General features: G+C 36.3%; 1 protein-coding gene across 1 annotated transcript in view; it reads left to right on the top strand.

Moving 5' to 3' along the window:
- cul4b (cullin 4B) overlaps positions 1 to 18,801 on the top strand; it is a 66,921-nt gene extending 48,120 nt beyond the window's left edge. The window contains exons 12-20 of the mRNA XM_039766072.1: positions 1,674 to 1,778; positions 3,968 to 4,078; positions 4,191 to 4,276; positions 8,908 to 9,015; positions 10,261 to 10,374; positions 11,886 to 11,991; positions 12,677 to 12,849; positions 13,292 to 13,444; positions 18,309 to 18,801. Of these exons, the coding sequence (XP_039622006.1) occupies positions 1,674 to 1,778; positions 3,968 to 4,078; positions 4,191 to 4,276; positions 8,908 to 9,015; positions 10,261 to 10,374; positions 11,886 to 11,991; positions 12,677 to 12,849; positions 13,292 to 13,444; positions 18,309 to 18,404 (1,052 nt within the window). The 3' untranslated portion in view covers positions 18,405 to 18,801. The remainder of the gene's footprint in view (positions 1 to 1,673; positions 1,779 to 3,967; positions 4,079 to 4,190; positions 4,277 to 8,907; positions 9,016 to 10,260; positions 10,375 to 11,885; positions 11,992 to 12,676; positions 12,850 to 13,291; positions 13,445 to 18,308) is intronic.
- The last annotated feature ends 5,916 nt before the right edge of the window (positions 18,802 to 24,717 follow it).

The raw sequence follows: 24,717 nt of genomic DNA on the forward strand, positions 1-24,717 counted from the left end.
TGTTAACAGCCTCCAGTAGAGTTTTTTTAGCTGTTTTTACGCCATGATCTGTTTCCGCCTCTTTTCCAAGCAGGCGCTTCAGTGCTGCGATCAGTGGAATAACTTCAGCAACAGACGCTTGAGCTGAGCTTATTTCCTTGGTTAACAGTTCGAATGGGGCGAGAGAGAGACAATGTTTTCCACCAACATCCACTGATGTGCACTCAAAGTTGCTGGCAGGTCGTGATCTGTCATGTATGCAGCTAAAACCCGCTTCTGTTCAAGTAATCCTTGCAACATATAGTATGTACTGTTCCAGCGAGTGGCCACATCTTGCTGTAGTCGTTTGTTGGCATCCCAAACTGTTTTTGCAAATCTTGTAGTCTGGAATAAGCAAGCGGAGAATGCTTAAAATGTCCCACAATTTTTCTCCCAGTTGCTGTGATTTCTGATATGCTCCGCTGACTAAGCACTCCCTCATTCACAGCCAACTGCAGCGTGTGTGCCATGCAAGGTATGCTCTTTAATCCACTGTCATCCATAGCCTTTATCATGTTTTGTGCATTATCTCTCACAATCACATGCACTTTAGACTTGTCTATGTTCCAAGTTTCAAACATGTTAGCCAAAGCATCGGATATTGCTGCTGCAGTGTGTGAGCCGACAAACTCCTGTGCATGAAGCAGAATGTTTTGCAATTTAAACTCGCGTTTATCCACTGCGCTGTCAAACTGAGCATGCTAGTTGGACTAACGTCAGAGCTCCATATGTCTGTGGTAAAACTTAGAGCAGAGATATCTGTGGTCATGAGCTCATGAACATGTTTTGCAACACGGTCATACATTTCAGGTAGAGAGGTCTCTGCAAAATACCGTCTGCTTGGCAGTGTGTAACGCGGCTCAATGTGGTGTATTAGCCTACGAAATCTGATGTCCTCCACGACTGAAAACGGCTCGTCATCTAAAGCAATGAATTCCATTACTTTCTCTGTTATGTCACGTGCTTTAGCACTGTCATTTGCAAATTTCTTAATTTTTTCGAAAAATGTGGCAACCGAGGGTGTTGATGTGCTAGTTGGCTTAGTTTTAACCAACGTTGTTTGACGGTATTCCTCAAATTCAATTGCGTGTCTTGACTTAAGGTGGTGTATTAAACCTGTATTCGAAAATGTCTTTGCTGTTGAACCCCCTCTTGAAACTTTTGCAGAGCAAATGTTGCATATTGCAACTTTGCTGTCCTCATCTGAAACTTTGAAGTGCTTCCAAACCGCCGACATACTCCGTGTTTGATGCGTAATGACAGCCTTGACGAGACGGGAGGATGGGGGAGGCGTGGCGACAATTTCGGCTTTTATTTTCGGCGCTTTCTTACGTTTCGGCCGAAACCGATAATGCTATTTCGGCCGAAAATTTTCGGCGGCCGAAATTTCGGTGCATCCCTACTATTAACATAATTCTAAAGTAAATATCAAGCTTTTGCTCAGTCTTTTAAATTTTACCATTTTAGACTGAGCTCTCTAATCATATAGCATTTTGTGTGGTGGGGGTTGAATGCAGAGTTTCCTAGATTGTTTTTGAAGCATTAAATTACACTTGCTATGTTTTCATTTATTTAAACAAGTTGTGTTCCATTATACTGTTTAGTATTCAAATGGGAATTGCTAATTTTAGGTTTTCCTTTTTTTTTTTTTTTAGCAAAGTATGTTGATTCCAAGCTCCGTGCTGGTAACAAAGAAGCAACTGATGAAGAGTTAGAAAAAATGTTGGATAAGATCATGATCATATTTAGATTTATTTATGGTATGATACTTATTTTTAATTACCTTAAATAGTTGTATATGTTTGAAATGTTTACACCCTGTACTCATTTTACTACTGACTTTTGAGGTGTTTTTTTTTTATTTCCTTCTCTCTCAGGATGCTTTAGTTGCCATTCTTTTCTTTTAAGTTTTAAAATTAGATGTTTCCACCATTTTATGAAAAAAAAAATTCAGTATTGTCATTGATAGTCATTTTAGGCCAGTGTTTTGCTTATATTTTTAATGATTACATTGACAATGAGTAAAATGTTAAGGGAAACAAATATTTAATTTATCAGTATATAGCCAAGTTTCCATCCAGTTTTTTGCGACGTTTTGTTATCGACAAACAGAATATACGTTAAAAAAAATGTGCGAAATTTGCTGTCTGCAGCCTGTTTCCATTCAACTGGCTTTTTATTGATAAAATGGTGTGCGTGATGACGTCATCCCCCCCCAAAACGAACTGTCGCATAAGTTTTGTTGTATCGCGAAAAAAAATCTGCCCGTGAGCCATTTCCATACATAATTTTCTGTATGTCGCAAATTATCTACCTTTTGTTTTCCACGTTACACCCCCTCCACTAAACAAAGAAACAAAGAAATGGAGAGATTATTTAGACAGTTTTTTGAAATTTGCCAGCTTACTGTTATTTCAGTTTCACAAATAATTGGAATTGTACATAATATCCGAAGACGACAGCAGAATGAAGCAGTTGCTTGTCCGATAGCCCTAGAGCTCGAAGAAAGTACCCCAGTGCGATGAAACCCACGGGTATGGGAGAGACGACGAAATAAGACCTTCTGGGAGGAGGTGGTGGAGAGACACTTCACAGAAAATCTCTGGCTGCAATATTTTAGAATGACACGGCCAACGTTTGAGATGTTGTGTGAATTCATCAGTCCTGATGTTGCGCCAATCACAGGTTGCCATCGACCACGGTTCCAACCCAAAAGCGGATTGCCATCGCCCTTTACAAGCTGGCAACCTGCGCCGAGTATAGAGTAGTTGGAGAAACTTTCGGGGTTGGTAAAACTACCGTCCATCGATGTGTATATGCTGTGTGCACCGCTATTAAAGAAAAATTAATGCAGCGTTATATCAGACTTCCGACTGTAGTGGAGGCCAATGAAATTGCATACCGCAATTCCTTGGTGCATCTTGTGCCACAGATTTACGGTATGCTGAATGGCACGCATGTGCCTATTCTTCCCCCGACGGAAGGCTACCGCGATTACATTAATCACAAAGGCTGGCCATCTATTGTTCTCCAGGCCCTTGTTGATGACAGGTGCATGATACGAGACATTTGCGTTGGCAGTGCCCATGATGCAGCTATGTTTGCAGCATCGGATCTGTACAGGTGAGCCTACCTTTCAACATCCCTTCTCTGTGCGATAACAACTGAATTAGTACTGTAACCTGCTTCCCTTAAGGTTTTTAATTAAAACTGAAATTTGAATTAATACAAAATAACGACGTTTAATAAAAAAAAAACTAAAGTTAATATTAATGAGAGAATTTCTCATATATGCTAAAACATCTGCCATTTAATAATAAGAAAAAAATGTTTAGATAATGAAATACACATTATTAAATATTTTGACTGGCACAGTAAACTACCTTTGCGGTTTTTGTATTATTTAGACATCCTGAGAGACACCCCCAAGCTACAGTTGATGTGGAGGGAGTTCAGGTACCCCTTTTAGTAGCAGGAGACCCAGCCTATCCGCTACTGCATTGGCTCATCACGAGAAATAACGAGGCTCTTCATCAGACCATGCGAACCACTCCGCTATTCTCGTTTTGATTGCACGTGATGAAAATGTATCATATGACACATTTATTTGCGTTAAAGCCCTTTTTTTTCCGACAAAAAATGTTTCCAATGTAGTTTTTGCGATATCTGAAGTATCGATATGGAATTTATGTGCTAAAGTTAAACGGAAAAATATTATGTCGACATGTACAACATTTTATCGATAATTAGCATTTCCATCAGCTAAAATTTGAAGCGCTAAATATTTTTTCGCAAAAACTCCTTGGGTGGAAACCTGGCTTATGATACATTAATATACGCTATAGAGAATAACAGTTTTTTTAGACAACGAAGTTTAAGGTTAACCATTTGTAGATAATTTATAATTTTTAATGTATTGAGTTAATTCCATTTCTCTCGTTCTACTCAGGTAAAGATGTATTTGAAGCATTTTACAAAAAAGATTTAGCGAAGAGGTTGCTGGTTGGCAAGAGTGCTTCTGTAGATGCAGAAAAATCAATGTTGTCAAAACTTAAACATGGTTGGTATGAAATTCTGTATTAAAGCATAATAAGTTAAACTTTGTTTCCTTTGAATACTGTTTATAAACACCTTTTGCATTTTTGTACTAATGAATTAACACTGTATTTCAGAATGTGGAGCTGCTTTCACAAGCAAACTTGAAGGAATGTTTAAAGATATGGAGCTTTCTAAAGACATAATGGTTCAATTTAAACAAGTAAGACAAAGTAAACCAATTTAATCTTAACAGAATATATTAATGTTAACTTGTAACTCATTCTTTATTTAGGTAATGTGTTTCTTGAAATACTACTAATTTTTTTAATGTTATTTTAATTTCATGCAGATATAATTCTCTAACATTTCTATGTAAAGTGCATGCTTTAATGTTATTTGTAACCCCTAATTCATCTGAACAACTTTGATTATACATTTGTTACAATTAAATAATGCAATGTTGGTGTTGACTTACTTAATTAGCATGTAAAGTTTCAAATGACTGGGTGTCACTTATGTTATTAAGAGTCTGATAGAAGCCTTGTTTAATGCCTTTGCTTATGTTCATTCTCCTAACAGTAAAATTTGTCCCACAGAATTCATAAGCCTATTGTTTTTCAATATTAGTGAAAGCAGACACTTTTTTTTATTGTTTTAATATATATAAGTGGTATTTTGTCACTCTTATTTCAATCATTAATGTCTTGCATCCACTTAATGTCACATATTCTGTTCTGAAAATACATCCAGCAGCTTGAAAGTTTGGATTAAGAAGATTTTACAGATTCTGAAGATATGTCCAAATTACATAAATTATTGGTCATTACTTAACGAGCACTAATCACAAGATACAGCAATATTGGGTGTTGGTATTATTCTGTATTCACATAATAGTTCATTGTAGTTTGTTACTACATAGTCTCGCTGAAGCTAGGCGTATAATATATATATATATATATATATATATATATATATATATATATATATATATATATATATATATATATATGTCTGGAGATGGCCATGAGTGAATTGTACGTAAAACTGGGTGGGAACAATTAGACTCACTGAGGGGTCACGTTTCTAAACCAATCCAATGTCTCCTGAAGGCTGGTGCTCCTAATAGGGGCAGTTATTTTAAACTGCAAAGATCAGAGGTGCTGTCTTTAACCTGATTCCACAGACATGCATCAATTTTTCAATGAACCATCTACAGTTTAAAGGTCTCCTAGAAAAGCCCTATTAGACATAGAAATGTGTATTGCATGTGCAGAGAGCACATTACATGTCTTAAAAATGGAAATAGTTTGTTGCAAGAAAAAATATTTCTGTAGCATCAGATTATACGCTGGCATTCAACGGCATCAATGGACAAATGGTAAATGTGAATGATACAAGGTCATTGGTGCTGCATGTGCTCACTGTTGTTCAGCATTACAATGATAGTGTAGGAGTCAATGTATGCTTGAAAGAACTGGCTGCTACAGTGCATCCGGAATGTATTCACAGCACATCACTTTTTCCACATTTTTTTATGTTAACAGCCTTATTCCAAAATGGATTAAGTTAATTTTTTTCCTCAGAATTTTACACACAACACCCCATAATGACAACGTGATAAAAGTTTACCTGAGGTTTTTGCAAATTTATTAAAAATAAAAAAACAGAGATCACATGTAGATAAGTATTCACAGCCTTTGCTCAATACTTTGTCAATGCACCTTTGGCAGCAATTACAGCCTAAAGTCTTTTTGAATATGATGCCACAAGCTTGGCACACCTATCCTTGGCCAATACCATCCCTACAGTGAAGCATGGTGGTGGCAGAATCATGCTGTGGGGATGTTTTTCAGCGACAGGAACTGGGAGACTAGTCAGGATAAAGGGAAAGATGACTGCAGCAATGTACAGAGACATCCTGGATGAAAACCTGCACCAGAGCATTCTTGACCTCAGATTGGGCCAACGGTTCATCTTTCAGCAGGACAACGACCCTAAGCACACAGCCAAGATATCAAAGGAGTGGCTTCAGGACAACTCTGCGAATGTCCTTGAGTGGCCCAGCCAGAGCCCAGACTTGAATCCGATTGAACATCTCTGGAGAGATCTTAAAATGACCGACACTTCCCATCCAACCTGATGGAGCTTGAGAGGTGCTGCAAAGAGGAATGGGCGAAACTGGCCAAGGATAGGTGTGCCAAGCTTGTGGCATCATATTCAAAAAGACTTGAGGCTGTAATTGCTGCCAAATGTGCATCGACAAAGTATTGAGCAAAGGCTGTGAATACTTATGTACATGTGATTTCTAAGTTTTTTTTATTTTTAATAAATTTGTAAAAACCTCAAACCTTTTTCACGTTGTCATTATGGGGTGTTGTGTGTAGAATTCTAAGGATAAAAATGAATTTACTCCATTTTGGAATAAGGCTGTAACATAATAAAATGTGGAACAAGTGATGCGCTATGAATACTTTCTGGATGCACTGTATGCTTGTAAAAATGTAAACGACAAAATATACATTTGAAGTAAACTGTGTGTCGCACCCGTCAAAAGGATTCTCGTTAAGAGAGCTGATAACGAAGAGTCCCAGGAGATAGAATTTGTACTCAAAATATCCCAATCAATATATCTGCCTGACCCCAATAATAGCGGGGAGAAGGCTGCACAGCATCCGCCTTCTGAAAGGACAGCTAAATGAATAACTAAAGAAATTTTACCATTAATGTCTAACTAGAAAAGCAAACCTGCTGTGACAGTATAGCCGCTGTATTTTGCCATGTTATATATCCATAGACCTCAATGCTTATCTAAACTCTGTTTGCTGCTGTTTTGTCACATAGTGATGCAGTAGTTAAAATAACAGAAAAATATTGTAGCAGACAGAGGCATTTCTCAAATATGTGTTCATCGGCTGCGGTGGTCTATGTCTGTGTTTGTCTGTCTCCACTGTTACAACACTCATTACAAAATGCAAATTAATTATTAAGCTTCATTTACTTTGTGCTACTTTTTTTGGTTTCTATCAGTGTCAAGTCTTTTGTTCAGTATCTTTTTGTATCTCCCCAATACATCAGTGGCAGTTTAAAATGCACAGACTGGAGGTATTGGCGGCCTGTGCTTTAGGAAGAAGCACCGTGGGTATATCCTTTGCAGTGCAGGATTTTGCTGCTGTTCACTATACATTTTTGAACAGGATGTCCCCAGACATGTGTTCTCGTTTGAGAATCATGTCTGGCCCCATGAGACTAGTTACTGCATTGCTGTGTAAAAAGCTAAAGAGCAGCAAAATATCAGCCCTTCAGCTTCAATGAAGGGAAAGTTGCATGCATGTAATATAAAGCAAAAATGCTTAAAAAAAAAAAAAAAACCTGTTCGCCTCTGCTTTACCACTTATCCCTTGCACTTGATCTTTATTAAAGAGGTTTGACATTTTCAGCAGCATTCTTCAAAGTGTTATGTTATCAATATTATAATTATACTAGTGAAAAACAGACCTACAACTCTACAATAAAGGTGGTTCATATAAAGCAAGCTGTTTGGTGTGTTATGGATTTTCATATTTAAGCTTTGATGAATCCCCTGTGTGTGTATTTTGCTTATTTAATCCTATGGTCTGATTCATTGAATTTGCTTATCAATTATTTTAAGGGAATATACCAAAGTTAGAAATTTCAAATGAATTTGTAATGTCACTAGTTGGAAAGGAGTAGGCAGCTTAATCATATTTTCACCTTGTTTTGCAGGCAACTTCGAAGTCTGCTATGCATGACAATTTGTATGCTTATGTTAAACCAGTCATTGTATCATATAAAGGTGGTTGTTTCTCCTTATAGTTGTGTTCTGTTGGAACATCCCTTGCTGTGTTTGGAAGCCATGTTGAGCATGCTTAAAATGACTGAACGTTTTTTCTCCTAGCAAAGACCATACATGATCATTTATGGCCAACTGTAGAGTACAATGTAGAACTTGAAACTATGGATTCATCAACTCCCTTTGAAATGTGTCATGCAATGTCTTTCACTTCAACATGCACCTTTTTCTTAAAACTTCCCATTATTCAAACAGCTTATTGAATGTCAGTGAGACCAGCCACAAACTTGATTATTAAATATAATTTTGTGTATATAAGCCTGTTTTTAAATCCACTGTGTAGTAAGACTCATTGTAGTCGTTACATAAACAGTAGTGCTACTAAAGGTCTGTAGTAAAGCTTATAAATGTTAAATTGTCTGGCAATTGCAAATGTTTGTGACAATGATAATGTACAATTTAGGCAAAAACCACGCCAGTAAAATAATTACAATTGGGCACTGGGTATTAGTACTTAAGATTAAAAAAAACAACTGCTTTGCAAACATGAATTTCTGTCTTTAGCTTAGAGGCAATGAGTGCAATTGTTAGAATTGGTGCCTATTTTTGCAAATGATTAAAACTTGTGCATTAAAACCTATTTTGGTCTTCAGTCTTCACCCTAAGAAATTTGCTTAAAACTTTCTGGTATTTTGTTGTTGGCTGTGTGGTCATGCTTCAGTGAAATTTTAGCCCATCAAATTGTGCAATAAATTAAAGTAAATCAAAATATGAGTAAATTAGTCACGTCTCCCATTTCTGTGGGATTAATTTATTGCTTAGTTTGTCAATTTGTTGCCTTTTCAAGTAAAATTACAGTATTTAAGTACAGTTTTTATTCAGATTGTACATCTATTACATTGATAATTATGTCTACAAATTGTCCTTGCATATCCAAAAATACTGTAGTCTGATTGAAGTTTTAAACATGGATATTATCATGAACGAAAGTTATTTTTGGAAAAACATTATTCTAAACTAATGTGCTTGTTGTTTTTCAGTACATGCAATGTCAAAATGTCCCTGGTAATATTGAGCTGACAGTAAACATCCTTACAATGGGCTACTGGCCAACATATGTGCCTATGGAAGTGCATCTACCTCCTGAGGTCAGTATGTTAATAAAAATATATTATATATATATATATATATATATATATATATATATATATATATATATATTTTTTTTAAATACAGACCACCAAGGTGCCCGACATGGTGATTGTATACATGTTCTTTTTATGTGTATCATTTTATTAGTGGCATTGTAATTTTTTTTTTTTATATAAAGTATAAAATTAAAGTTTAAGCAGTCTAAAAGTTTCTTTTGCCACCCTGATTAGTCTAGTTGCTAATGATAAAACAGACTATTACGTATTGAAATTTATAAATACTCTTCTAATATTTTGTTAAATACTTCCAGAGTGTGAATTACATATGCATCCCTCAAAATATAAACTTTTATGTACTGTTAATGCTTACAGATTGTATGTCTATCCATCCATTATCCAACCCACTATATCCTAACTACAGGGTCACGGGGGGGTCTGCTGGAGCCAATCTCCGCCAACACAGGGCGCAAGGCAAGAAACAAACCCAGGGCAGGGTGCGCGCACACACACACACACACACACACACCCCAAGCACACACAAGGGACAATTTAGAATCGCCAATGCACCTAATCTGCATGTCTTTGGACTGTGGGAGGAAACCGGAGTACCAGGAGGAAACCAACACAGACACGGGGAGAACGTGCAAACTCCACGCAGGGAGGACCCAGGAAGCAAACCCGGGTCTCCTAACTGCGAGGCAGCAGCGTTACCACTGCGCCTCCATGTCGCCCCAGATTGTATGTGTAAAAGTTAAATGTAATTTCATATATATTTGTATATACTTATGCATTATTATTACTACTTTTGTTTTTATGTTGATGATGAAGGAAAGATACAATATTATATTCTTCAAAAAGACTTACTGCAATCCTAATTGAAGGGCACTCTGTCATGGCATTTTTCCTGATGAGTAGGGGTAACTTGTTAAAACTTGGCACAAGTCACTGTAGCATTAGTGATGATGATTCATTTTCTAAAATGTCAAGTAGTCTCGATATCCAATTAAACATTCCATACTGTAAGTCTGCTTTCTAGGATGGTAAGTTTTTTTTCCTCTGGTTAAAATTAAACTTTAATTTGATGAAACATCTTGAAAGACTTCATAAACTGTGTATAGTATCTTTATGTAAACAAGTGTGTTTAAGTGTTATTTATTGCCTGTTAAATTTTTAATTGTAATTAAAGGAAAATGTTTTTATTGCCTTCCTTTAACAACTTTTCATCTGTGTTTCTTTTTGAAGATGGTAAAGCTTCAAGAAATATTTAAGACGTTTTACTTGGGAAAACACAGTGGTAGAAAACTTCAGTGGCAATCAACACTAGGGCATTGTGTGCTAAAAGCTGAGTTTAAGGAGGTATTGTCAGCTAATTGATCATTACTATTCTTTCTAAGTTGTGCTGGAATTAAATAATTGCAGTTGTTACACAGACGAGTAATTCTTTCTACATATATGAAAAGGCAAATTAATGCATGACCTTGGTTATAGGTTGTATGTTTATTAATAAAGTTAAAAGGAAAAGAGCTTTCTGACTAGTGGTAATTATTGTTAAGTTGGTGTCACACTCTGTGTTTTCCTATCATTTTAATTTGTAGCCGCTTTTTCTAGAATACTAACGCACCTTTTTTGTCAGTTGTGTGGTATAACATTCCCAGCAATTCAGTCATACTATAGCACTCTTAACAGCCCTTATACAAAAAGAATTAAATGGGTTATGGGTGGGCTGTTTTGTCTGTGAGAGTTAATAACTTATGAGTGCCCTACCTAAAGTACAATGTGTATAGCCCCCTGAATCAGTAATGAAAAATGGTGGTTGCAGAGAATGAAGGAAAGCAAGTATTTTGGGCTGTGCAAATGGAGGGGAGAAACATTATATTCCACACAGATGCCCATTTGAAATTTTGTGTTTGTCATACATGCTACATCAAAGGCAACAACTAGGCAATTGTTCTCCATGTTTTTTTGCTTAATTCTGCACACCCTTTCACTTATTCTGTTTTGCTGTGTGTTGGTTATGTACCAAAATGAGGCAGCCTCATTGTGCTTTAGTGGTGAAATATATAAGATTTGCCATCTATGATGAAAAGTCATGAGGGAATCGTGTAATCTGTCACCCCTGTGCTCCCAAATCATGTAATGCAGTATGATATTCTCAAAGTCAAAGAGATTCTGCAGCTGTTGAATTTGAAATTGTCTGTGACAAGAAGTCATGTCAAGTCCTGTGATGATTGCTTTACTTAAGTATTTGTCGTCAAATGCTGTGCATGTTATAAGGAAACATAATTAAACCACTGTTTTGCTTATGTCATTAAGTATTCATCTTTCGTCAGCTAGCCAACACAAACATTTAGGATTCTTGGCAACTATGAATCTTTAGATAGAGCTATCTTTAATAGTAAATTAAATTTTTGATATGTTGAAATTGGTTAAGTACACAATTTTTGAATAGTTCTTGGATATGTCTTCCATTTTCACAAATTTCCAGCAATATGTTACATCTTATTTCAAGATATAAAAGATGATAAAATATCAGTGAGGACAATGCAGAAATACAATATGTAAGTTCACATTGCTGTTACTGATTTTCTGCATTAGTATAAATTGATATTGGATTTAGCTTTTGTTTCTGTGCCAAATAATATAATTAACAATACTTAATTCTACCTTCTGGAAACAGAAATGCTTAAATATTTTCCTGAATATATTTAAATATATATCTTAATAGTAAATTGTTTAGTCTATTTATTAGTTGACTTGGAATAATAGAGTAAAAGTCCTTAAGTACATTTGGTTATGTCGGCAGGGATCAATTTATTTTTCCACATTTTTATTTTTAATTTTTAAAGATGATGCTTTTTTTAATGCAGGGTAAAAAGGAGCTTCAGGTGTCATTATTCCAAACATTGGTGCTACTCATGTTTAATGAAGGTGAAGAATTTAGTTTGGATGAAATAAAGCAGGCTACAGGAATAGGTTAGTAGGCAACCACATTATCTAAAAACTGTGATGATTCTTCCTGTTTTCATTGCCATTGAATTGTAAACCACCTAATATAATGATTTTAGATGTTTATGGGCATTCATCAAAAGAAACAATTGTTTTTTTATTAAACAAAACAGGTCATGTGTTGTAGCTTCAATTTCTTGAAATATGTTTCTTGTTTCATTGCAAGTATTAGTTGAGAGAGCTCCTGTCATAACTCCTGATGACGACGCAACACTGAAAAGGTGTGTCAGCAATGACAGCCCAACAGTGTCCAGAGCCTTCGTCACTTGTGGATCGATCTCATTCACTCCCAGGGCCTTGCCACTGATGAGTTTCTTAAGTGACCTCCGTCAAGGAAATGGGCATTGATTCCCCATCAGCCTCTGGCTAACATAAAAGATGCAGTCCTGAATTATCAGCTTCTTAGTCGTGATTTCTTCCATTTTGGAAAATGTTAATTTTTTTAAACCTTTTTTGAAAGTATATTTCTTGTAGATTTTCTCCCTGCACTTTATTATGAGAAAGATTTCTTCTTATGTGATAATGTTTAATTTTCATTAGATTGCCATGAGAAGCCATCACTGTTGACCCCCCCCTCCCCCCCCTTTTAAAAAAAGTTAAAGTGTATAGAAACATACTATGAACCTCTTGTAAATGGTTATTGTCTAAACAGAGGATGGTGAGCTAAGGAGAACTCTACAGTCTCTGGCCTGTGGCAAGGCCAGAGTTCTGTCAAAAACCCCAAAAAGTAAAGACGTTGAAGATGGAGACAAGTTCACCTGCAATGATGACTTCAAACATAAACTCTTCAGGATAAAGATCAATCAGATTCAAATGAGAGAAACGGTAGTGTATTTTGTATTTTAATACTTCCTCCCTACCCTTTTGTTTATAATGAACCTGGAAACACTTTGCATAAAGTACAGAATCAAAAACAGATAGATTAATAATAATTTAGGACAAAGATTTTTTTTTTATTCCAATTGATGGTTCATATTTTTGGAATCGGTATTTACCTCAGTATCCAATTAGTGCTTTAAGCACTTTGAGCCATTTTGTATGAAAATGTGCTATATAAATAAATGTTGTTGTTGTAGTAAGAATGAACTACATCTGTCTTGTATTTTTAAGCTGTAGATATAATTTTCCCCTTGGGGATTAATACAGTGTGCCAAATAAGTAATTATTAAATGATTTATGCAGAATGTGTATGAATATCTAAATGTAATTATTTTTGGTCAGTGTTCAATTTTTGAAAATAGCTTAAGTGTTACTTTATTTCCTTCAGGTAGAAGAGCAAGCCAGTACTACAGAGCGAGTATTCCAAGACAGGCAGTATCAGATTGATGCAGCTATTGTCCGAATAATGAAAATGAGGAAGACCCTCAGTCATAATCTGTTAGTTTCAGAGGTCTACAATCAGCTGAAATTCCCAGTTAAGGCAAGTTGAAAATAACTGTTTCTTTTTATGATAGCTAGCAATGGGTTGGGAATCAATTTAAAAAAAATTTAAGTTATCAAATAAATGTATGTAATTACTTGCAATTAATCACATTTAACATTAAAACATGTAATTATAAAATTAATACATGAGTCATGAAGTAAATAAACACAATCACAAAATTATTGCAGAATCAATACAAAGGAATTTAAAAAAAAAAATGGCATAGTTTAAGCTTAAACAGTGACCTTAAACCTCAACTTTTAACATAATACTACTTGAGCAAGTACAACCTAACTTTAAATGCCTTCCTGAAATGCAATTTGAAAAGAAGGCAATAAAAAAATGAGGCCAATGTATTAATTTTCAAATTGGTATGGTATATGAGAAACAGACCTGTCAAAGTAAATAACAATCAGAACGACTGTTGACTTTGCACTGCTAAAGGCTCATTTAATTGAAAGAGTATGCATCTCTTAAATGGGCATACGTTAAAACTGTGCAAATACTATCCTCAATTGTTCATCACCATCAACAAATTGATAATTATACTTTTAACAAGTGTTTTTCAAACGGCGCGCCATGGAAATAACAGTATAGTGCCCTTGGGTTCAGACTTGAGAGAAACACTCTCCTCAGGTGTTCAAGACCTGTCAAGGAGTTCAGGACTACCTGGAGAAGCCGACATAAAAACAGCTCAGTGATCACCATTTTGCACACACAGCACTTAGAGCACTTTAGCAGCCAGGAGACGTGTCATGAGCCATCTCCCTTGGTGTGTGTTTGCCAGTGACTTTCGCAGAGCAAATGGTAATTTCCAAGCTGCTTTTCTTTTGCTGCCCCCTGTCTCGCACTTTCAGACAGTTTAGCACATCTACGAGATTGAATGCTTTTTTATTTGGAAGAATCGTGGTGTGCCTTTGGAGTTTTTCAGTTACAAAAAGTGTGCCACTACAGAAAAAGGTTGCAAAACACTACTCCGCCTACACCATTGCTCCTGGCACGCTAAAAAAGATCTCCCTAGCTGCTATCTCACTTAAAAACTGACACCATCCATTACTTGGTTATTTTGTGTTCTTTGCATAAATTAGTGAAGACACTGCAAACTGGAATCATGGGGTAGGGATAATCATTAGACTTCTATTTTGTAGAATTTTTGTAGTTATCTTACGGCAGTCTGCACTGCAAGCTACCTGGCATACTGGCGAGTTAAATACAGAGATACTAGAGACTTGTTTTGATTTTCGTGCCACTCAAAGATAACTTATTTAGCAGTTATGTGATATGACATTGAATTGATCTTCTTAATGAAATAAAATAAAATGTAATTTTTACCTTCAACTTTTCTCTAGCATTACACCAGAACTGCCAAAAACTCCCTCTCCCTACCCCTTTTTCTTCCACTCCCCTGTACCAATGTTGATATGTATAAATAAAGAAAATGAACACCAGTACTACATATTGACATGTGGTATATGGCATCTTGACCAAAGCACTGCCTGAGGCATTTGCCTCGTTGTCAATCCTGGATGTGACAGTATTTTTTAATGCGTTAAACAGGCCACATTAATTGCAAAAATTAAAGTAACTTTCCCATGCGTTTTTTGTATAAACTGCTCAAAAAAATTAAAGGAACACTTTGAAAACACATCAGATCTCAATGGGGAAAAAAAATTGTCCTGGATATCTATACTAATACGGATTGGGTAATGTGTTAGGATGCCACATCGTTTGATGGAAATGAAAATTATCATCCTACAGAGGGCTGAATTCAAAGACATCCTGAAAATCAAAGTGAAAAAATGATGCGGCAGGCTGGTCTATTTTGCTGAAATTTCATTGCAGCTACTCAAAATCGTACTCCGTAGTTTGTGTGGTCCCCATGTACAGTACTTGTAAGCATGCCTGACAATGTCAGGGTATACTCCTAATGAGACGACGGATGGTGTCTTGGGGAATCGCCTTCCAGATCTAGACCCAGGGCATCACTGAGCTCCTGGACAGTCTGAGGTGCAACCTGGCGCCATTTATGTCCCAGAGGTGTTCTATTGGATTTAGGTCAGGCGAGTGTGGGGGCTAGTCAATGGTATCAATTCCTTCATCCTCCAGGAACTGCCAGCATACTCTCGCCACACGAGGCCAGGCATTGTCGTGCACCAAGAGGAACCCAGGACCCACTACACCAGCGTTGGGGTCTGACAATGGATCCAAGGATTTCATCCCAATACCTAATGACAGTCAAGGTGCTGTTGTCTAGCCTGTAGAGGTCTGTGCGTCCCCCCATTGATATGCCCCCCAGACCATCACTGACCCACCACCAAACCGGTCATGCTGAACAATGTTACAGGCAGCATAATGTTCTCCACGGCTTCTCCAGACCATTCCTGTTTTGGGGATTGTCTCATTGTTGCCCCTCTAGTGCACCTGTTGTTAATTTCATTAACACCAATCAGCTGAAACTGATTAACAACCCCCTCTGCTACTCAACTGACCAGATCAATATCCCAGAAGTTTCATTGACTTGATGCTATACTCGGATTAAAAAGTGTTCCTTTAATTTTTTTGAGCAGTTTCTATCAGGGTTGAGTTATTTAAAAAAATAAAATTCCCAAACTTTGCATTTTCCATGGAGCACAATTAAAATCATTATAATAGAATGTAAATTTATGGCACTACGGCACTACTACATACCTGACAAGAGTAGGTTGAATACCAAAGCTCACAAAACAGGAAGGAGGGCATTAATCACAGATGCAACAAAGACACTGAAAGAGCTACAGAGATCCACAGCAGAGATGGGAGTATCTGTCCAAAGCATCGGTTTAAACCGTACACTCCACATAGTATGACTTTTTGAAATAGTTTTATTGTCATGTGCACAGTAAGTAAAAACGTTTCCCTGTACAATGAAATTCTTTCCTTGCTGTCCACACCAAATGCCAATGGTTAACAAACCAATGTATAAAGATAAACATAAATAATAAGTAGCAAATAAATAAGAAACAAAGGCAGCATAAAGTATAAAAAACAGAACAGAAGTTTAAAGTGTAATGTGCAGGTAGGTGTGTGATGGACAAGTCAAATATAGTTGTGTGAGATAGGCAGAATGAGATGGACCATGGTTCTAAACTCCAGTCAGTTATTTAGGATTCTAATGGCCTTGGGGAAGAAAGGGTTCTTTAGCCTGGAAGTCCTGTATTTCAAATTGTGGCTAGAAAAAAAAGGCCACTGCTAAAAGGAAAAAATAAGAAAACATGTTTCGAGTTTGCATAACAGTATAATGCGGACTCCCCAAAAATATAGAAGAAAGTTCTGTAGACAAATGAATTTGAATTTTTTGGCCATCATGGGAAATGCCATGTGTGGTACAAGCCCAACACGTCCCTTCACCCTGAGAACACCATTACCACAGAGAAGCATGGTGGTGGTAGCATCAGGCTTTGGGGATGTCTTTCATGAGCAGAGACGTGAAAATTGGTCAGGATTCGAGCAAATGATGGATGGCACTAAATACGGGGCAGTTATTAAGGAAAACCTGTTTTAGACTTCCAGAGATTTGAGACTGATGAAGACAGACAGCTAATGCTACCCTGTAGTGCTTTAAACGAAAACATTTAAATGTCTTGGAATGGCCTAGTCGAAGCCCAGTGCAAATAAAAATCTGTCGCATGACTTGGAAGATCACTGTACACTAACGCATCCCATCTGACTTGAAGGAGTTGGAGCAATTTTGCCTTGAGGAATAAGCAAAAATCCCAGTGGCTAGATATGCTAAGCTAATAGAGACATTCCCTAAGAGACTTGAATCTGTACTTGCAGCAAAAGATGGCTCTGCAAATTATAGACTTTGGGGGGTGAATACCTACACACACTCATGATTTCTGTTATTCTGTCTTAATTATTATTTGTGTCAAAATCAAAATTCCTTTGCAACTTCAAAATGGTAGGCATGTTGTGTAAATCAAATGATGCTAACACCCCAAAAATCCATTATAATTTCAGGTTGTAAATGAAACAAAACAGAGCAAACACAGAGGGAGGGGGATGTCCACTTTCATAAGGCACTGTATGCTTAATGCAGATGTGTGTACAAACTGAAGCAGCCTAAGAGAAAACAGGCTTAACCTTTAATTATAAACAACAGCTTTGTGAAAATTCTGATACATGATAAATGTAATGTAATACCTTTCTTTGTCTTACAAGCAACAATGAATGTGAATTATCACAATTACAAAGATTTTCAGACTCATCTCACTAGTGCTCACATACAGTCATCTTTACAGTCGTTCCCAGTTCACCTCTCTGCAACCTGTATGAAGTAGTGCTGGATGTTGCTGACATGCAATCACTGTTTCAGTTGTCCTCCTACAGCTGAGTCTATGTTCACGTATCTCAAGCAACTTACTTAAGTAAACATTTTTATTATACAGTCTTTATTAAAGTTAAATGTTTTATTATGATTTGTTTTGATGACTAATATTATTAAACTAATTCTAACCAATTTTAATAATTTACATGTATTGTGGTGGCGTTTGAGCAGAAATGACAAGCATTTAGTTGGTCTGGGGAGCTCTAAACATTTTTTCCCCATTTAAATTAATAATAATTATGTATATGCATTACAAAATACACCTTACGAAGGGATTTTCAGGTACAGATTAGTTTTGCGAAATGGGGGATGCCTGTACAGAGAACCATGCACTACATTGGTCAGATACATCCTGTTTGAGGTTTACTGAGGTGCTGTGCATTTCTGTTTCGCAAATGGAACAATTGAATTACTTCATGGAAATTTTTGGATCATGGGGCGTGAGGAAATGTGTAGGGTGAAGATATAGTTAATAAAATTGTGTTTATTTTACAGCCTGCTGACTTGAAGAAAAGAATAGAGTCACTAATTGACAGGGACTATATGGAGCGAGACAAAGAAAACCCCAATCAATATAATTATGTGGCATAAAAAGTCGCATTGCATTGGCTGCTCTGAGCACTTCGTCTCATATCCAGACCTTCAGTGGATGTTCCTCTTGCACAGCTGAATCCAGCAACTAACAGCTGATTGAAGTGACCTCATGGAAGAAGAGCATAACTGTAAGATGTACCCTTGACTGCTTGCCCATGAACTGAATAATGTACACTTTCATGAAAGCTGATAATTGTGAGTCAAAGTTGCCTCTAAAACAAGCAAGCAAAACCAAGGGGGTCTGGCTTAAATAATTATGTTGAATTCTTATTTTAATACAGTTTTGTTTATTTTATTTATTTTTTTCTGATCTCCCACATTTTTTGATCTACAAGACAGGTGGGTCTTATAAGAGGGCTGTTCAGATTTGTGTGCATTTTAATATAAATATAAATATAAATATATATATATATATATATATATATATATATATATATATATATATATATATATATATATATGTATATATATATATATATATATATATATATATATATATATATATATATATATATATATATATATATGTATATATATATATATATATGTATATATATGTATATGTGTGTGTGTATGAAGTCCTGCACACCCACCTGAGATAATGGAAAGCCAAACAAGGAAAGATTTGAGCTACTGGTCATTTTATTTTGTGTCCAGAACTATTATGTTATTTCTCCTTGGAATTCATCCCCAACCAAAAACAAAGTAGGAAGCGGCCTCATTTACAAATAATCCTTGTAGATTTCAATGAACTGAAAGAATTACTTTAGTACATTTTTCAATGTTCTAATTAGTCTGCTTAAGTCCTAAGCAAAAACTGGATTTTTCCAAATTGAAACTTTTGTTAGAATGTGCCAATTTTTTTTTTTTTAAACAATACTTCTACTTTTTTGTTTGTTTGATGCTGCTAAACACTATAAAGGCTATGTACAATGATACTGGAAGCTCATTGTTGGGATATGAATAACCATTTAAAAATGTGTCGCTTGCAAAAAAAAAAAAAAGGTTTTAAAAGGTCAGTGAACTAGTTTCATAGAAGTAAGATGGCACAATAATGTATAGTGCAGCTTTGAACCCCACTACAGAATTCTCATCTTACTGCCTATCCTGTTTTACCACATCTTTTTATTTATTATATCTAATATTTACAATGGTATCGAAGTTGAATAAGGTAATATGTGCAACTGCAGACTTTGGAAAGCCATGTTGTAAGTGGTGTTTCAAGTTTAAATTCCCTATAAACCACCATGCTACTATCGTAGCTTTTCAAAAGAAAACCGTTGAAGACCTATGAATTGTAAGTTGCAGTTTTCTCTCTGTAGAAGTGCACTTTGATGTTGGAAACTGTTTTCTCGCACTATATAGACCTGAAAAGCATTCCAAAAAATACATTCTTTTCTTTTCATGTTATTATCCCTTCAAGTGATATCTTCCAGTACTTTCAAGTCAGTTTACAGTTTTAACAGTTTTACATTGTGCTTCATACATCTATAGAAATGACTGACTGCCTCTCCCCCATCTTGTTTTATTTCCATATGATGTCTTGTATATTTTTGAAAATACTAAAGTCAGTACTAAATGATATGTTTATGCTTTGCCTACATCTTCAACACATTTTGTAATTTTTGGAAAGCTTTTTGAATTTCAAAGTGAGAGGTATCCGTACAGAATTGTTTTCAAGTTCAATTTTCATACTTTATACAGTGAATAGTAGTAATAATCAGTACTACTTTCACATTAGCGTTCTAATCATAAAGGTGTTTGGAAAGGTCCATAACAAAGGGCCATGTTTCATATTCTCTGAGTAACACATTGTAGTTTTCTGTAAAATAATATGCAAATAACCATATTTTGTGTGCAACAAAATGCAGTTTTAAGGTAACATTTGTTTTCTCACTGTAAAAATAAAACAAGTTATTTTGTGTCTCAGTGTAATTTTTTTAAATTTACTGCTTTTTGACTGTAATAAATCAATACTTCAGAAAGGCATTGTATAAATAAATGTATTAATATTACTTAAGAGCAGACTAACCCCATTTTGCAACTGGTAGATTGTGTTTAATTAGCATACAAAAGCTGCCATCAAACAGGTACAGTTTAAAATTCTTTCAGTACATGGACAAAACTGTTTTTGAGGCCTTCTAACTTTCAGTAGTGTATGAATAAATGCTGTTTCACCAGCAAGGAGCTCCTTTAATGTCCTGTTCCATAAACACTATTTGTTAGTAAAATGTTAATTTATTTTTAATTAAGTTTCTGTCTTTCACCCTGAGAAAATAGAATTTAAAATTATATTCCTCACTCTCTCTCTCATCCTTTTATTAGAGAATATTATTTTAATTAAATGTGAAGTTCAAATACACTATACACCCTTAAATAAATAAATTATAAATCCTTAAATATTTTTTTTTACCTGTATGTAAAGGTACTAAAGTAAGATTTACAGAGTGACTGCAAAGGATAAAGTGTCTGTACAGTGGTATAAAAGGGTTCAATATTCCGTCATACCAGCAAAGAAGGTGGAGAAGGCAGCTGCTCATTTAGCAGACTTGTATTTGAGTACTTTGGAAAGCTTGCTTGCAGAATACGGTGACAAATTGTTTTATCTGTTGTATATGCTTTAACCCTGAGATGATTTTTCAGATAGTTCTTAAAGTCCAGGAATAGTGCCAAAATATTCTGTGTAATTCTAACAAAACTGATTCTGCAAGCATTCTTTTCATTGCTACTGGCATAACTGCTTGTTTAAATTGAATGTAGAATGTCTAATATAAAAGCCAATAGAGCAATTCAGAAGAGTTGTGCCAAGGCTTAAAAATAAACTGCAAAACTTGCTAAATAGAGGGCAAAGAGACAACAAGCATGCCAATCTTAATGTTTTGGTTTTTTGTTTTTTTTTTTGCTCTTTTTGCATTCTTTTATTAGTGCATCTGAAGAGGATTACTATGCTTTTATTTTACAATAGTTGTGCATATTAAACTTCTCCCCACAAGTAACCATCTCTCCCACAACTAGTTTTCCATAAAGTGGTGAGCACTGGAACGGGTATATAGCAGCCCTCCAATCTCAAGGGAACATCTTACCTGCAACTTTGGATAGTTCAGCTGTCCCTCTCACTCTTCTGTTTCTGCAGGGCTGCATATTAAAAATTGCATACAAAATGTGAAAAAATGAGCATGTAAATCAAACCACATGTTTCATAAAAGCATAAAAAAGTTTTTAATATTTCATAAAGATGGGTGAAAAGCAAATGTTATATACTGTAAATATATGTTCCCTTCAAAAAGAGTGAGTCTGTATTCTACTTTTTTGTGTCAATAAATGCTAAACACTAAAAGTGCTGTCTTTGATCATTGTGATTTTTTTTTTTTTTTATATGGACTAAACTAAAAAATACTTAATTTAATAATAGATGTTTTTGGATAAAACAAACTAAATTTTAAATGTTGCTGCCACAGAATCCAGTGTTGTAGCATCTTTAGTGACATCCTATAACTAGCAATACTGAGATGTAAATTGGGTGTTTTTAGGAAATAATATTTTGGAAGCTCTCAGGATATGTCATTAAAAAAAAAAAAAGCATATTTTTTAAACTGAAAAAGGTAGAGATTCTGTGCTTGGTACTCCCATGGCTTTAGGTTGTTGTTCCAGCCAATTTTATTTATAAGTACATGTGCATTTTGCTGTAATCCTAACTATTTACGTTTCACTTGCTGTTTTCAACCGTTTTTTTTAATAGTTTACTTAATACTTTAGATAATTGTATCTAAAGGCTCATTATTAGCAGTGGGCATTGCAGACACAGGTGCAAACAAAATCCCCCCATCCCCCCCAATGTAACAACAAAAAGTAAACTTGCATCTTATGCTAGAAACATTTAAGTATTTCTGGCAGACCACAACTACAAGGACGTTGGGCTACACGGCATTATCCAAGTATAACTCAAGGAAGGTTTGTCGCACAATTCTGAGGGTAGTTTTGAAATACGGTATGGTATTGGTTTCCTTTATAACAAGAAGTACATGGCTCTGTTGAAGAAACTCTAAAGAAATGTTTCCAAATCTCTCCTTAAGCAAATAGCAATTGAGGGTTGATGTGGTCGGTGTTAGCTGTGCATCCCAAAGATGTGCATGTCAAGTAATTGGTGACAGATCTGTCCTGGTGTGCACAAACATACCATGTAATGCAGCTTTTGCCCTGTTCCAGGTTGCACATATACTTCCAGCATAGGCTCTAGCTCCCCATGACTGTACTGAGTTTGGAGAATGGATGGATAGTAATAAGAATATGGGGCTGCAGTTTGACATCGAGTAAGGGTACAGTTTGGAGAAATGTTAGGAAATGCATCAACAAGCGAACTGTAAATAACTTCCCAAATAGTGTAACTTTAAAGTTACTCTCTAAGAAATGTTGATATCTGAAATGCTGGCATAATAATAAGTAACTGACAAAAGTAATTTTCTAAATATATTCCCCGCAACTTTTGATTTTATGTAACTATATGAATTATTCTGTGTTGTTAAAGTGTGGAATGTTAAACATGTCTGTCAGTAAAAGCTGAACCGTTTTAGGATAGAATAGATTGAAGAACAGTAATTTTTTGTCATCCTGTGACCAGTTTCTTTATGAATATAACCCTTAATTGCTGAATAATATTCTGTATACATTCATGTTTCATTTGTTTGATTTTCGCAGCTGAGTGTGAAGCGGCTGAGATGGGAATCGGCACCTCCAAATCCAAGACCATGGTCCTCAGCCAGAAAAGGGTGGAATGCCCTCGCAGGGTTGGGGGAGATGTTCACGAGTGAGGGAAGAATGGAGCATGAGATCAACAGGCAGATCAGTGCGGCGTCCACAGTGATGCGGGCTCTGCATCGGTCTCTCATGGTGAAAAAGGAGCTGAGCCGTAAGGCAAAGCTCTCAATTTACCAGTCGATCTACATTTCTACCCTCATCTATGGTCATGAGCTATGGGTAGTGACCGAAAGAACGAGATCGCGAATACAAGCGGCTGAAATGAGTTTCCTCCGCAGGGTGTCCGGGCTTTCCCTTAAAGATAGGGTGAGAAGCTCAGTCCTCTGGGAGGGGCTCAGAGTAGAGCCACTGCTCCTCCGCATCGAGAGGAGTCAGATGAGGTGCCTCGGGCATCTGATCAGGATGCCTCCTGGACGCTTCCCTGGTGAGGTGTTCCGCGCACATCCAACCGGGAGGAGGCCCCGGGGAAGACCCAGGACACGCTGGAGGGACTATGTCTCCCGGCTGGCCTGGGAACGCCTTGGGATTCTACCGAAAGAGCTTGAAGTGGCCAGGGAGAGGCAAATCAGGGCCTCTTTGCTCAAGCTGCTGCCCTCGCAACCTGACCTCAGATAAGCGGAAGAGGATGGATGGATGGATGATTTAGGTCATTAGTGTTGAAGAGCTGATAATGGGCACTTGTGTAACAGGCTACAATGACAAAGAAAGGCAGACATTTGGAGGTGCTTCTATACCCAGCTCACCTTGACTTTGATTTTTTTTTTTTTTACTTTTAATCTGTCCACTCAACAGATAAGAAAGCACATCTTGCAGTGGTTGTAATATACAATCACTTTTAATTTCAGCTTCAAGTTTCAGCTACCATCGTCGTGGAGAAAAACTCATTCTTACTTGGGAGAAAACACTAAGAGTTTCTGGATGAGCAATCGGAACAAGACTAGTTTTACATAGAGCACAAAGCCAACTCAGTTCAGAGTAGTGAGCGGAGTTAGTCTAGTGGGACCTTGTATTTATTACAGTTCTTATCACAAGATTACCAGACTCTGCATATTTCTTACACCACCAATATTTTCACATGCTTAATAGGCATTAATAAATTTGTAATGGACAAAATTGCTTTCTACCTGCCCCCATTATGTAAACCCGAGAGGCATGTTCACCAACTGGTTACATCTTACTGTAATTAACTATCATATTGTTAACCTTTGGTTTGTAAATATTGGTGGTATCTCTGATTGCTTAGAGAATAAGTACATGCATAAGCTTTTAATATTTAACTTGTATAACTCTTAAACTTTACCTAAAGCCATTGGTTATAATATGTATACATATGATTTCTCTATACCATTTGTAACTAGTGTATTGAATGTGCAATTTGCACTTGTCACAAAGATACCAAACAAGTCAAGTTGCATGAACTGGTACAGTGCGTTTCTGTACCCGCTACACAACGAAATAATTTGAGATCCCGGTTTGCATCCCCCCAAGCAGACATGCGGTCCAGTCCCATCCTCTGGAAATGACCCTCTATCTGCCACAGCCAGGTGTTACATGG

This window comes from Polypterus senegalus, chromosome 10, assembly GCF_016835505.1.
Source record: "Polypterus senegalus isolate Bchr_013 chromosome 10, ASM1683550v1, whole genome shotgun sequence".
In the NCBI taxonomy this organism is placed as follows: Eukaryota; Metazoa; Chordata; class Cladistia; order Polypteriformes; family Polypteridae; genus Polypterus; species Polypterus senegalus.